General features: G+C 36.8%; 1 protein-coding gene across 1 annotated transcript in view; it reads right to left on the minus strand.

Moving 5' to 3' along the window:
- The window catches only part of LOC103514798 (epidermal growth factor receptor substrate 15-like 1), a 16,583-nt gene extending 4,597 nt beyond the window's left edge, over window positions 1-11,986 (minus strand). The window contains exons 1-5 of the mRNA XM_008479700.3: window positions 11,786-11,986; window positions 10,903-11,037; window positions 9,392-9,716; window positions 8,886-9,094; window positions 7,151-7,356 (exon numbers count right to left, since the gene is read on the minus strand). Of these exons, the coding sequence (XP_008477922.1) occupies window positions 7,151-7,356; window positions 8,886-9,094; window positions 9,392-9,716; window positions 10,903-11,037; window positions 11,786-11,812 (902 nt within the window). The 5' untranslated portion in view covers window positions 11,813-11,986. The remainder of the gene's footprint in view (window positions 1-7,150; window positions 7,357-8,885; window positions 9,095-9,391; window positions 9,717-10,902; window positions 11,038-11,785) is intronic.
- Between the last annotated feature and the right edge of the window lie 3,014 nt (window positions 11,987-15,000).

Consider the following 15,000-nt stretch of genomic DNA (forward strand, 5'->3'; position numbering starts at 1 on the left):
CTGGCCCGGCCTAAACGAAATCTTTTCGGCGTTCTGACGAGTTTATTTTGTATATCATTTCCCTCTCCTTTTTAGTCCGTCCTTCCTTTATTATTACAATAGTAATAAAAAGTATTATTACAATAGTAATAAAAAGGTATAAGGGACGGACAGACGGACTATTGTATTCGCTTCGGTGTCGTCTGTCACTCTGTCATTCTGTCACTCTGTCTGTTCCCATAGAAGGACTTATCCAAACCTGGTCGACCTATATATCAAATTAAAGGTCTTTTTACCAGGATCACGAAAATGGTGGTGCAAATTTTGTCCAGAAAACCATAAAGCCAAAAAACCAAAAAAAACTGGTTTTTGCGGGATTTTTTTCACATTTTCTCACACAAATGAGCTCTGATCTCGAAATTTCTGGTTTTTGGAGGATTTTTTTCACATTTTCTCACACAAATGAGCTCTGATCTCGAAATTTGTCGCGAAGACCTCTTTCCTTATTTTTCCTCTCTAGTTTTTCCAATTTTCCATTTCCACTCACAAAAACTCAAAAAAGTGGGCACACAAATAACAAACACGCCAGCTGATTTGAACTTTTTTAAATTTTGGGTGTCACCACAGAGGACAGATGCACTAAGGGTGGTGGGATTTTCGGGGCAATTAAACAAATTAAAAAATAATAATGATAATAACAATTATTTGGTCACATTTTGCAAAATTTTGACGTTAAAACAAATGTAATGGTTCTTTATTGCTTTATTTAATGTGGCAGGATTCTCCAAAAGGAGCTCTTCCATCCAACCACAGGTTTTTTTGTATACTCCTAACTACGAGCGTTATAACTCGTAGAGGTGGAATTGTTCTGAAAATGCCATCAGGAGATGTGCGAAACATGTCAACCATTGTATAATTTGTAATCTTTGTATAGTAACCCTATGTATCTATTATAAATATACAATCTCAAATAGTCCATGTCAATTGAAGACATAGTATATTCAATTCCACCTCTAGTTATAATGCTACTTGACAAAGTATTCCGTTTGGAAAATATTGTTATAACTTTTGCTGATCTTTAAAAGATTGACGTTGACAAAGCAATAAAAAATTGGAAAGTTTAAAGAAAAAAAATGACACAAACAAGTTGTTCACATAAAGGTGTGTCCACACTTAGTTGACGCCCGTCGATCGATGTAGGATAAGATGCTCCAAAAGGAGCTCTTCCACCCAGCTCTTATACTCCTAACTACAAGCGTTATAACTTTTGCTGATCTTTAAAAGATTGACATTCACAAAGCAATAAAAACTTGGAAAGTTTAAAGAAAAAAAATGACACAAACAAGTTGTTCACATAAAGGTGTGTCCACACTTAGTTGACGCCCGTCGATCGATGTATTCGATGTGAATTTATTGTCAATCGATGTCGATCGACGGCCGGTCGACTATGTGTGGACAAACCTTATGAGAGGCAAAAGACTTGTGAAGATTATTCTAGTAATATCTAAACAAAAATAATATGGCCAAAATAAGGGTTTTTTTTTATAACAAAGGTAGTTTAAGCGGTAGCATGATAAAAAAAGGACAATTTAGGGATTGAGAGCATTTAGCATTTGAGGATGCTACTTCACAAAGGTTATGTACTATGTTCAACATATAAATATTCATTTTAAACAGCTTAGGTTCGTTCGCCGAACGGCTAGCTTTCTCCTATTCTGAAATTCTCTTTTCGATTTCGGCCTCTTGAAAAAAAAAACTAGTTGCAAATGTCGAAAATATTAGACCATCAGGCCATCCTTGTGTAAAATTTAGTTAGTCAGAAAGTTATCCAGTCGTTTTTTTTTTTTTTTTTTTTTTTTTTTTTTGTGGATATGCTTTAGTAAGTCAATAAATGCAAAACTAGATTAACTAGCTTTAATAAATACTTTGGTTAATTATGGCCAAGACCACAATACGGGTTTAAACTCTGTTTAAGTTAAACTCTCGGATTAAGCAATCTAATTAGTTAATTTTTAAAATTTTCAGCCAATCAGCTTAAACCCAGTTTAAAACTTGAACGGAGTTGAAACCCACTTTATGGCCCCCAGCCCAAGTTAAACAGATTCTTGATCACTTAAATCAATTTGTAAACGTTCCTTTATTTATTAAGTAATTACTTGTTAATTATTTATTTTTTTTAGAAAAAAAAACTACAGTCTAACCTACATAAAAACTTTAGAAAATAGTTTGTTTTAGTTTGAAAGAGTTTCATTTGAATTAGTTCTTAAATTATTATTGTTGTTTTTATATTTGTTTATTATAATACATTAATGGTGGATTTCACCAACCTTCTTTCCAGCCTCAAACAGCCCGTTAGCTTAACAGCCCTGTTAAGCCAATACAAATTAAATGGAACTTAACTGGCTGTTAGCTTAACAGGAGATCTAATGACTGAATAAATATTGCTGAAATCCAACAAAAATGTCTGGGCCACACTCAGTAGCTTGTTGCCGAATGGAGGGTAAAAGCTAAGTCACTAAAGGCCTTAGCAGTTATATAGTGACGGTAATCCTCTGTTAAAACAAGAGGGGATTTAGCGAAAAAAAAAAAATTCTACAGTTCCCTCTTTCTTTGCTTATAAATTGTACAGAACTAATTTGGGGCTTTGAGGGCAGTAGGTATTTTAAGAAGTAAACATCTTTCTTTAAATAAATTGCAACTCAAAATGGAATCCCATTTTTAAGGAAAGTTGGGTTATTTTATAAATTATAACAGTAAAATACTAAACGTTAAAATCATTTATAAAATGATTATAATATATGATAAGAAATAATATTTATAATAACATTGTATTTATTTTTTATTATTTTTTTTAGAAAATGACTACCTAGCGACGAAAAACACCAACTACGAAAAAAAAAGATACTCATAAAGTTGATCAACAAATTTTGAAAAATTTCTCGATAAATATTTAATACAGTCGAACCTAATTGGGAATCCAAGGGACCGGCAATTTTTTCCAACGTTTATCCAGGTTTCCCATTTAGTAATAATAATAATAGTGCTTATTTATACTGCTCGCATAGGACTGAAAAGTCCCTTTACTCCAGCAGTAGGCTACTACTATTATTGTGGTCAAATTCTCAAATTATATTGAGGATAAAATTCCATACCTCGGCTGGGATTGAACCCACGCCCTCCTGTTCACCAGGCGAACGCCTTGACCACTACACCACCGAGGCAGGTTTTTAGGACTTCTTTCAGACTTTTCTTTAGATTAAATCCGTGATACCACGAACCCCTTAACCTTTGCTTCGCATCGCCACTGTTTTATGATCGGGTCCAATATTTCTATTTCAGCTGTGAATGTGTCTTCAGGGACAAATACAAACATTCCATACCTCGGCTGGGATTGAACCCACGCCCTCCTGTTTACCAGGCGAGCGCCTTGACCACTACACCACCGAAGGTAATTTAGACGCGTTCCAATTAGACGGGTTCAACTGTACATATTGGAATTATTCAACAATACTTTTTTTGTTTGTTCGACTAATACTGGACCATCGACCATCGCCCAGACCATCGACCCTCGCGCCAGTGTGTCCACAACGGAGCCTGGAACCTCCTGCTTATTCAGATACGCTTGAATTTTTTACTTTCTATTACTACAGTATAGCGCGCTATATTAGTAATTTTAGGTTAGAATGTTATCAAAATGACCTTTAGTATGGGTAATCTAACTTTATTTTAAGATAAGTAATCCATCCTTAAGATATTTCATATCAGATATATTCTTGGTCATTTATTAATTATCAAACTGTGGATTATTTAACATGTATTGTAAAATTGTTGTTACAAATAAATAAAGTATCATTACAAAAAATTACAAAAAATGTATACAAAACCATCGACCATCGCAGAAGAGCAGAAAAAATACTAGTTACTAGACTCAATTTCTTCATGTTCTGTGAGGGTCGGAGCTATAATCAAGGCTCTGTTGAGGTCGCTTCTATTCATTAGCATGGTTTGTTTCTTTGTTTGTTTATGTTCCCTTGGGTCGAGACCAGGCTATGGTCGGTTCTCCGTTGTAAACACCTACTAAGAACCACTGTTTCAGAACAAGTTAAAAAAAAAAAAACTATCTAAATTTTATTTTATTGTTCTTTTCAGAGATAAAAAAAATAACATAGTGTAAAACGTTTAGAAAGATATTGCGTGTTGCATAACCGGATATGAAGACGAAGAAAAACTGAAGGAGTAATATAGAGAGATTGAAGGGGAAACATTTCGAAGGCAGCTAGGGAGAAGAGGTAGAAGAAAAGGGGGGAGGGGAGTGAAAAGTAAAAATTACAACTGAAAACATAAATGAAAGAGAAAAGCAAAAATAAAACAGTAAAAAAAAAGCAGAAAAGAAAGAAGAGAAGAGAGAGGAAAAATCAATTGATTAGACAAAGGGTGAATTTAGAGCCAGGACCACAATTGAGTAGAATTAAGCTTTAACCAGAAAGGAACCATCCGAAAATATAAAAAAATTTAATTAACCAAAAGATTTTTTACCCCCAGTTCCCCTAGTAAAAAAAAAGAAGTAAAAGGTGAGTGTTTCACCGCCGCGCCGTAGTATCTATGCCTCTCATCAGATGGGCGAGAAGAGACACAATACTTCCCATTAAGGTGCTGTGCTGGGTCAACACGGGAACACCAGAAAGTAACCCGTTGAAATATTTTCACTCGAAAAAGAGTACAAACCTTCTGTTCGCTCGTTCCTTTCTGCTTAATGCTGTCTAATTAACAGCATTCACACACACACACACACACACACACACACACACACACACACACACACGAATCTCTCAACTCTCTTTCCTACGTAGTTTTCCTCTCTTTTTTGAACATGTCCATTAAAAATTAAAAATAATAGAAAAATAATAAGACCATTAAAAATTAAAAATATTAGGACCATTAAAAATAATAGGAAGTAAAAATTTACCTTGAAACAGCTTTTGCATTAAGTGGTTGTGGAGCCCCTACTTAAGCTCTACAGTACTAAGTACTTATTCGCACGCTTTGCTAAATCTAAAAACATGATGTAAACAAGATGGCGCCAAGATGGGTTGCGTTATCGGGATCAAGAAGCGATGCGAAATCTCTCTATTGTTATAGGTCAGGAAAAATGAGGAACAACGGAATTTTTCTTTTTCTCCTACGACTTCTGAAACTCTCTCTTTCCTACGTAGTTTTCCTCTCTTTTTTGAACATGTCCATTAAAAATTAAAAATAATAGAAAAATAATAAGACCATTAAAAATTAAAAATATTAGGACCGTTAAAAATATGTAATAGGAAGTAAAAATTTACCTTGAAACAGCTTTTGCATTAAGTGGTTGTGGAGCCCCTACTTAAGCTCTACAGTACTAAGTACTTACCCGTAGGGAAAGCATTGGCTGTGGGATTACTATTGTCATGAATAAGGCGGGTGTAGGAGTCTTGCTTGAATTCCGGCTCCAGAGAGAGCAAAGACTCGGGAACTGTCGACACGTCGTTACTGCTCACCGCTTCCTCCGAAATGGAAATGAGCTGATTCATTGCCCGCTGCAGCTCTTCTAGAGAGCTCACTTTACTCTTCACCTGAGGAAACAAAAAGAAAAGAAAAAATAATAAAATCTGTGTACTTTGAATAATTTTATACAAAAAAAGGGATAAATTTCCCTAATTTTCACATAAAAAAACTGCACAGTGTTCCCTTGGAAATATAAATGAGGAAACAAGAAGACATTGGTTTAAAACTATGGAAAACTAACTGCACTTCCTCGGAAAAGCTTCCTTAGAAATGGAAATGAGCTGATTCATTGCCCGCTGCAGCTCTTCTAGAGAGCTCACTTTACTCTTCACCTGAGGAAACAAAAGGAGAAGAAAAACTAATAAAATCTGTGTACTTTAAATAATTTTATACAAAAAAAGGGATAAATTTTCCCTAATTTTCACATAAAAAAACTGCACAGTGTTCCCTTAGAAATATAAATGAGGAAACAAGAAGATAATAGTTAAAAACTATGGGCCAGCCTAGTTAGCTTAGTTGGTAGTGCGTCTGCCTTGTAAGCGCTAGGCCGCGGGTTCGATTCCCGCCCGAGGCGGATTGAATAATTTTATACAAAAAAAGGGATAAATTTTCCCTAATTTTCACATTAAAAAAAAACTGCACAGTGTTCCCTTAGAAATATAAATGAGCAAACAAGAAGATAATAGTTAAAAACTATGGAAAACTAACTGCACAGTGCTCCTTTAAAAATATAAATGAGGAAACAAGATATTGGTCTAGAACTATGGAAAACTAACTGCACAGTGCTCCTTTAAAAATATAAATGAGGAAACAAGATATTGGTCTAGAACTATGGAAAACTAACTGCTATTTATTTTTGAACAATTCAGAATATTTCAGGACACAAGATATTTTATTTCTTTTCAAGACAAAGCTGGCCAGATGAATTATTCAGACGATATTCTGAATAAATGAGACATGAAAAAACGCCTAATAACACGTAAGAGCCCATTCCCACTTGTCCGGACTTGTCGTGAATTTCACACGCTTTTCTCCAAATGTCCTGTAGGCAATGCAATTCAAATGAAAGTGTTCCCAATATGGACAACACGATTTTTTCCCCGGACGACACAAATTGTTCTGTGGGCAGTGTAATTTAAATGAGAGTGTTCGCACTACACATGACACGATTTTTTCCCGGACGACACAAATTGTCCTGTAGGCAGTGTAATTTAAATGACTGTTCCCACTACACACGACACGATTTTTTTTCCAACGACAAGTGGGAACGGGCTGTAACTACAAAATCCCGTGATAGGTGCGACATACCAAATATTGGCCAGCACCGACTGGGCCAGATTGCACGAGAGAAACGCATGCTTGATTTCCAGCCCGTTCACAAAGCCATCCTGGTCGGTATCTACCTTCACAAACATGGCCTTGTAACAAGCCTGATTTATGGCCCAATTCACAACTTATTGTAAAGATAGATTACAGTTCCCTTCATAAATAAATAAATAAAACCAAACAAACATGCAGACAAAACAAAAACAAAAAAAAGAATCCAAACAAATATTTAAAAAAAGGAAAAAAATAGGTACAAAATATTGGCCAGCACCAACTAGATAAGAAAAAAATTAAAATAGGTCACACGTACCAAATATTGGCCAGCACCGACTGGGCCAGATTGCACGAGAGGAACACATGCTTGATTTCCGGTCCGTTCACAAAGCCATCCTGGTCTGCATCGGCCTTCACAAACATGGCCTCATAACGCGCCTGATCCTCAGCACTCACCACCCAAGGCGCCGGGGCCGGGACCACCACGGCCGGAGGCGGCGGAACGAGTGGGGGCGGCCCAACCTGCAAATGGAGATTTTATTTATTTGAAAACATGTTACTATATACCATAGATCTTATGCTAAGCTGATAATAATAAAGCTTCCTCAGCTCTCATGGCGTAGTGGTCACTGCACTCGCCTTGCACGCGGGAGATCCGGGTTCGATTCCCGGCGGGGTCAAGAAATTTGTATTAAGCAAATGATTGACTCCGTGACTGGATGTTGCGGGCCCCACTCAGCCTCGTGAGGAATATGAGTAGCTATGACATATAAATGCACATAGCGACCGGTGCCAGCATGGTAGGTAAACATTGGATGCAAATCAAGATAATAAACTGAATATTAAACAAATTAGGTAGGTACATAGGTATTCTTTAACCACGATCGAATAAACTACGGGCTAAAAAATTCCGGGAGGGACGGACCCAGCTTGTTACTTTTTTTTAGCCTAGTTAGCTTATTAGAGTAGCGCGTGTTCCTTAAAGCGCTAGGCCGCAGGTTGGATGTTATCCTGAACGGATAATGCTCGTTCTCGGAACGGCTGGCTTACTTCTATTTCTATCCTATCTTCCTTCTTTTTTGCTTTCGGGACGATAAGACCTTGGCAGTTTCAGTTCCTTTTATTCATACCTCTTCAAAAATAAGAAAAATCTTCTTTGCCTTTTCCCGCGTACAGACGGGGTCGGGGTTTTTCATCAGCCTCTCAATCAGCCCTAACTAGGATGATTGCTTTGGGCTGACATTTGGATTTGACTATAAATTTTACGAGTGGATGCCCTTCGCACTCAACCTTTACTATTTCTTTAGCAAGGGAAAAAACAACATGAATCTAGTTATTGAAAGGGAAGAGAGGATGAAACAGGAAAGTCAATATAACTGAGTTTATAATACAATTGGTTATTCATTTTACTTGGGATGGTATAGTGTACAAAAGAGAGGAAACAAACACACTTCTTAACCTAAGTACTACACATACTAAAACCTAACACATTTAGCAAGGATCTTATACCCAACACCTTGATTGGGACTCAAAAGTCAGCTCCCATGGTGTAGTGGTCACTCACTTTGAATGCAGGAGACCTGGGTTCGATTCCCGGCGGGGTCAAAAAATTTGTACATATCACACAAATGATTGATTCCCCCTAACTCGCTGTTGTGAGGCTTTCTCAGCCTTGTGAGGAAATTTCCCAGTAAAAAAAGATTCACAATCATGAAAATAAAATTACTTTCCTTGCAGGGGAGGGGGGGGGGAATGCATATTGAAAATATGGTTTTGAAGGGGACGGGGACGGAAGAAAAAAATATTGAAGTCACTGAAACACTGATCTATTCGCTTACCTTACTAAGAAGAGCATCGGGGAGTCCTGAATTTTTGAAAGCTTCCAATGCTGGCCGCTCACGCTCCGACCATTTGACAAATGCAAGCAAGTCTAACAGACCAAGGTCGGAACATTTTTCCAGCTAATCTGATTACTTAGGGCACCAAAATTTGAACCACCTAATGGGGGGGGATACTCATTTTAACAAAAACATTGTTGTCTCAAAACTCACTTTATTATGTTCCAATGCTTTTCGCTTGGCCGGTGGCAACAGCTCGGGGGGCAGTGTAGCAGGGATGGCAAACTTCTCGAGTGCCTTATACACCAGGTGCATGGCTACGATAAACTCATGACGATCCAAACAGCCATCCTTGTCCATATCGGCTAGGTCCCAGATCTTACCGAGTGTGTCGGTGGGTAGTTTAGAGTCCATCAGAACACCTAGAGGAATAACATAGGAATTAATCTGTTGCTAAAAAAAAAAAAAATAAAATAAAGAAATAAAAATATTTTAAAATCTTGTTTAAATGTATCACTGTACTGTATAATCAATGTAAACATCTGTGTTGACCAAAAAATGTCCTCACAAGGGTGATTGCACCTCATTTCAAGTAAAACAAAAAGATCTCCCCATCCCTTTGGTCATTTGATAAAATATTGCTCCATTTATATCCTGACAAATAATTTATTTTCCTTTCCCAACTTCCATCAAAGGAAAAAAATTGAGTTGTTACTTACCTTTCACTTTATTGCCGGGAATAAACCCATTCTGTGGCTGCAGGGACTCAAACAGTGTCTCGTACTTGAGTCGCTCCATTGGAGTCATCGACCAGTCCACAGGTACCACCGGGATACTTGATATCACCGGCAGAGGTGATGGGGCAGTGGGGATGTTTGGGGGGAACACAGTGGCGTCTCCCATCATAGGTGGGGGAACATCTTTCTCGATGTTGGCCATGGAGACATCCAGGTTGTTCTGGGCAAGGGCGACTAGTTTGAGTGAAACAAACAGGCCTGCCTTGGTCAGGAACCCGGTTGCATTTGGGTCGGAAAGGTCCCATATCTGTAAGAGGGGGGGAAAAAAATGATTTTTTTTTTCTCCACTTGAATAAGGTAAGTAAATTAATAATTGTAAACCTGTACTTCCTATCAAATAAGACCTAATAGGTAGAGACTGTGGGGGTAAAGTGACTTTTCAAAATCCTTCTTGGCACAGTTGGATTTCTCCTCTTAGATCTTAGGATAATAAGATCTCAGTTCCCTCTATCAAACCTCTTCAAAGAAGAAGAGGTAATTATGCAGAAGTCACATCTATGGAAGAGAAAAGCTTCTTTTTGTATTTAACCTAACGCTATAATAACACTAATCACTGTTCTAATTGTGAAAACTCCTTCTTGCGTTTAACCTAACCCTATAATAACACTGGTCACTGCTTGTTTGTGCCAGTTCCTTTGGTAGCAAGGAGAGAGTAAAAAAGTTACAGTGTGTCACAGAAAGTCCACAGAAGTTCCATGTACAGGGTGCAACAGTAATGGTACAACAACCAAGGTATGAGGTGGGACGGACACATGCAAAATAAAAACAAAGAACAAGCCACACTGGAAATGAGAACTAATGAACTTAGAGTGAGGTGCAAAACAAAACATAAAGTTGAACAGAAAAATTAAAATTAGAAAATAAATAATAAAAAATATATGTATAAATCATAATAAATGTGAGGCGCTTTTTTATAAATAAATGTTTAATAATTTATAAATTCATTTTTTTCCCAATTGCAACTCCTCCATTGATAAGAATGTGTAGAAATTGGTAAAATAATAAAAAGTAAGGTCACTACATTAAATCTAGGACATTGAATAATAAATAACTAGGGTAGCTACATTAAATATAGGACATTGAATAATAAATAATTAGGGTAGCTACATTAAATATAGGACATTGAATAATAAATAATTAAGGTAACTACATTGGACATTGAATAGTACATAGGACATTGAATAATAAATAATTAGGGTAGCTACATCAATTATGGGACAGACACAGAATGGTTTACTAACCTGAAGTTTGAGATCGGCCAGCCGTTTGGCGGCTTCCACTTTTTGATTTTCCAGCTGACGTAGTGTGGCGGCCAATGCGAGTTTGTTTGTGCCAGTTCCTTTGGTAGCAATATTCCACGGACGTGACTTCTGCACAAGTACTAAAGAAGAAAAAAATATTGAAGTGACTGAAACACTGATCTATTCGCTTACCTTACTAAGAAGAGCATCGGGGAGTCCTGAATTTTTGAGAAACTTGGCAGCATTGAGAGCTCCGATATTGTTTGTATTCTTTGGATCAAGCTCTTTGTAGTATGCTTCAAACAACGGCAAGTGACGGCCAGCCACCTGAGGGACAAAAGGAATATCATAAAAATCAAAAGAATTTTTAAAAAGTGTGAAATTGTGTAATATTATATGTACTTTGTTGTACATTAGTAAGCATTAGGTACTTAGCTCAGTACCTAGATTAATAAAACAGACTAAATCAGATAAACCTAAGGAAGTATATTTTTCTGCACTATTAATTTTCAGACAGAGCAGCAAATTTGTTTCAACATAGGTAATCTTACTTGTGGTTTTTACTTGTCTGAACAATTCATGTTGCTATCAACCCTTTGCCTAGGTTATGACTTATGACTTCAGCAAGTGTACTATCTATTGGGACTCAAAATCATTTCAAAATAAATAATACACAAGATACGAGTTAGGTCCAAAAAACAAATGCAATGTAAACCAAATTATCAAATCATGTTCAAAACTAAGTTTTGAGTTAAAAATAACCTCTCCTACTACTACAGACATGTGTATTGATTGACAAAAAAAAATACCACTTGGTGATATCTTTATCAATAAATAAAATTGAGATTTTAAAACATTATCCAAAAGGAAATCTCTTTTCTTTGGCATATCACAACTTGTCGAGGGATTTCTCAAGACAAGAAAGTCATTTGCCAAAATTAGAGAAAAGCGAGAGGCAAACTGTTGAAATCCAATGGGCCAAAGCCTTTTCATGAATGACAGGAAAAGCTCTTCAAAATTACTATCTTGAACTTTTTACACTTTCTGAACTTTTAATATTTCCCAATAAACTTACCTGGGACGGTGTCGGAAGGGCTGGCATTTCTCTCCAATTTATCTACATGAAATATTTACAAAGGAACTGCGAATTTAGAAACGGACACTGAACTTGTGAAGGGGGACTTTTCCAACGATTTATCCTTGCTTTCCTTCTTTTTCCTCTCTAGTTTTTCCAATTTTCCATTTCCACTCACAAAATCTCAAAAAAGTGGGCACACAAATAACAAACACGCCAGCTGATTTGAACTTTTTTAAATTTTGGGTGTCACCACAGAGGACAGATGCACAGAGGTAACGCGTAAGGTCTGTTTATACGAAGCACAAAATTAAAATCTTAGGTGAGTTCAAGTTGGCCCGGCCTAAACGAAATCTTTTCGGCACTCGGACGAGTTTTTTTTGTATAAATTATTTTTCGTTCTCCTTTTTACTTTTTTTTAAGCCTAGTTAGCTTAAATTAGAGTAGCGCGTGTTCCTTAAAGCGCTAGGCCGCGGGTTCGATTTCCGCCCGGGGCGGATGTTATCCTGAGCGGATAATGCTCGTTCTCGGAACGGTTGGCTTACTTCTATCCTGTCTTCCTTCTTTTTTCGCTTTCGGGACGATAAGACCTTGGTCACCTTGGCAGTTTCAGTTCCTTTTATTCAAACCTCTTCAAAAATAAGAAAAATCTTCTTTGCCTTTTCCCGTATACACACGGGGTCGGGGTTTTTCGTCAGCCTCTCAATCAGCCCTAACTAGGATGATTGCTTTGGACTGACATTTTTTTTTTTTATTTATTTATTTATTAAAGTGTTCTAACATTGAATTATGGACTAACATTTGGATTTGACTGTAAATTTTACGAGTGAATGCCCTTTGCACTCAACCTTTACTATTTCTTTAGCAAGGGAAAAAAAAACATGAATCCAGTTATTGAAAGGGAAGAGAGGATGAAACAGAAAAGTCAATATAACTGAGTTTATAATACAATTGGTTATTCATTTTACTTGGGATGGTATAGTGTACAAAAGAGAGGAAACAAACACACTTCTTAACCTAAGTACTACACATACTAAAACCTAACACATTTAGCTACGATCTTATACCCAACACCTTAGTTGGGACTCAAAAGCAAGCTCCCATGGTGTAGTGGTCACTCACTTTGAATGCAGGAGACCTGGGTTTGATTCCCAGCGGGGTCAAAAAATTTGTACATATCACACAAATGATTGATTCCCTAACTCGCTGTTGTGGGGCTTTCTCAGCCTTGTGAGGAAAATTCCCAGTAAAAAAAGATTCACAATCATGAAAATGAAATTACTTTCCTTGTAGGGGGGGGGGGAAAAACCTGGGTGTTCCGTGTGAGGAATTGAACGCTGATTACGAATATGGCAAATTAAACAAGAAATACTTACGGATTGACAAGAAAAACTTGGATAAATTGACGGAACAGAAAACTTGCTATAAGGTCGAGAATGGCGTTTATTCGGAATACTGAAGAAAAAGAAGTCAGAGTTCAACTAGAAATTTCGGTCGTCAAATAATTTAAATTTAAAAATCTAAAACCCACTGTAAACTAAATTTATTGCAATTCTAAACTAATTTTAAATAAAATATTGTTATTTATATCTTTGTTTTAATTTTAAAATAAGTTCCTCAAAAGTTTAGTTGACTTTTGACTAAAAGTATAGCTCCCTCCTTCGAAGTTTGCAGCCCGTAGTTTAGAAGTCTCATCCATTGGCGGGATTTATGAAATATCAAATTTTTCAAACTCAAGAACCTGGGTGTTCCGTGTGAGGAATTGAACGCTGATTACGAATATGGCGAATTAAACAAGAAATACTTACGGATTGACAAGAAAAACTTGGATAAATTGACGGAACAGAAAACTTGCTATATGGTCGAGAATGGCGTTTATTCGGAATACTGAAGAAAAAGAAGTCAGAGTTCAACTAGAAATTTTGGTCGTCAAATAATTTAAATTTAAAAATCTAAAACCCACTGTAAACTAAATTTAATGCAATTATAAACTAAATTTAAATGTAATATTGTTATTTATATCTTTATTTTAATTTTAAAATAAGTTCTTCAAAAGTTTAGTTGACTTTTGACTAAAAGTTAGCTCCCTCCTTCGAAGTTTGCAGCCCGTAGTTTAGAAGTCTCATCCATTGGCGGGATTTATGAAATATCAAATTTTTCAAACTCAAAAATATGGAATGATAAATTAAATTTGACGTTTTTTATAGGGTAGCCTTAATATTTAATACTCATTTGAATTAATAAATCATTATTAATTCACATTAGATTATATTTTAGAGATTATCTTCAATGAAATACAATTTTGGTAACTTCAACCATTTTCCGGCTTCACTTTACGTAAACGCACCTCAATATTTAATACTCATTTGAATTAATAAATCATTATTAATTCACTTTAGATTATATTTTAGAGATTATCTTCAATGAAATACAATTTTGGTAACTTCAACCATTTTCCGGCTTCACTTTACGTAAACGCACCTTTACGAATCCACTGCTTTCTTACCTCCTTGAACGACCTTGTAAAGAATGCGGAAAATCCATACAATCCCGATTTTGAAATTCCGAGGTCATTGAACTCGGTTGGTACCTACTGCAAAGTTGACATTTGCACATTTTCTGGCTTTTGGCTAAAGATTGGCCATTTTTTCGTCATATTTTTTTATTATTGTTATTTTTTCGCCGAATGTCGATAGCAGAATAAAGAACAGCTGTGTCTTTTTGTATCTGCTATACACGGGGGTGATGGTCTCTAGCTCTAGCCATGTTAAATTGGCTGGCTCGTCCTGAACCGCAGTCAAAAATCCATCGTGAGGACTTGTGCTTGGTCTTTAAAAGCAGAGAGAACCCTTTGAGGAACTGCCAGCTTGCTAGGCTGGTTAGGGTTAGCTGTTCTCCTCCCTGTTTATAGTCCCACAGCCAAGAACCCTTTGAGGAACTGCCAGCTTGCTAGGCTGGTTAGGGTTAGCTGTTCTCCTCCCTGTTTATAGTCCCACAGCCAGACGCTAGTCTTCTCTCTGTTTAACGTCCCCTAGCCAGAAAATACCCTCGGAAATCTGCCAGCCTAAAGGTGGATTTCCACCAACGCGACTTTTGCCGCGCGACAGGGTCGCGCGGCAAAAATCACATAGTGGAAACGTGTCGCGCGACACGAAAAAAAGTCGTGCGACCATGCGACTTCTATCCGATGAAAGTCGGTCCGGATCAAAGGATTT

Source organism: Diaphorina citri, unplaced genomic scaffold, assembly GCF_000475195.1.
Source record: "Diaphorina citri unplaced genomic scaffold, Diaci psyllid genome assembly version 1.1 scaffold1224, whole genome shotgun sequence".
NCBI lineage: Eukaryota > Metazoa > Arthropoda > Insecta > Hemiptera > Psyllidae > Diaphorina > Diaphorina citri.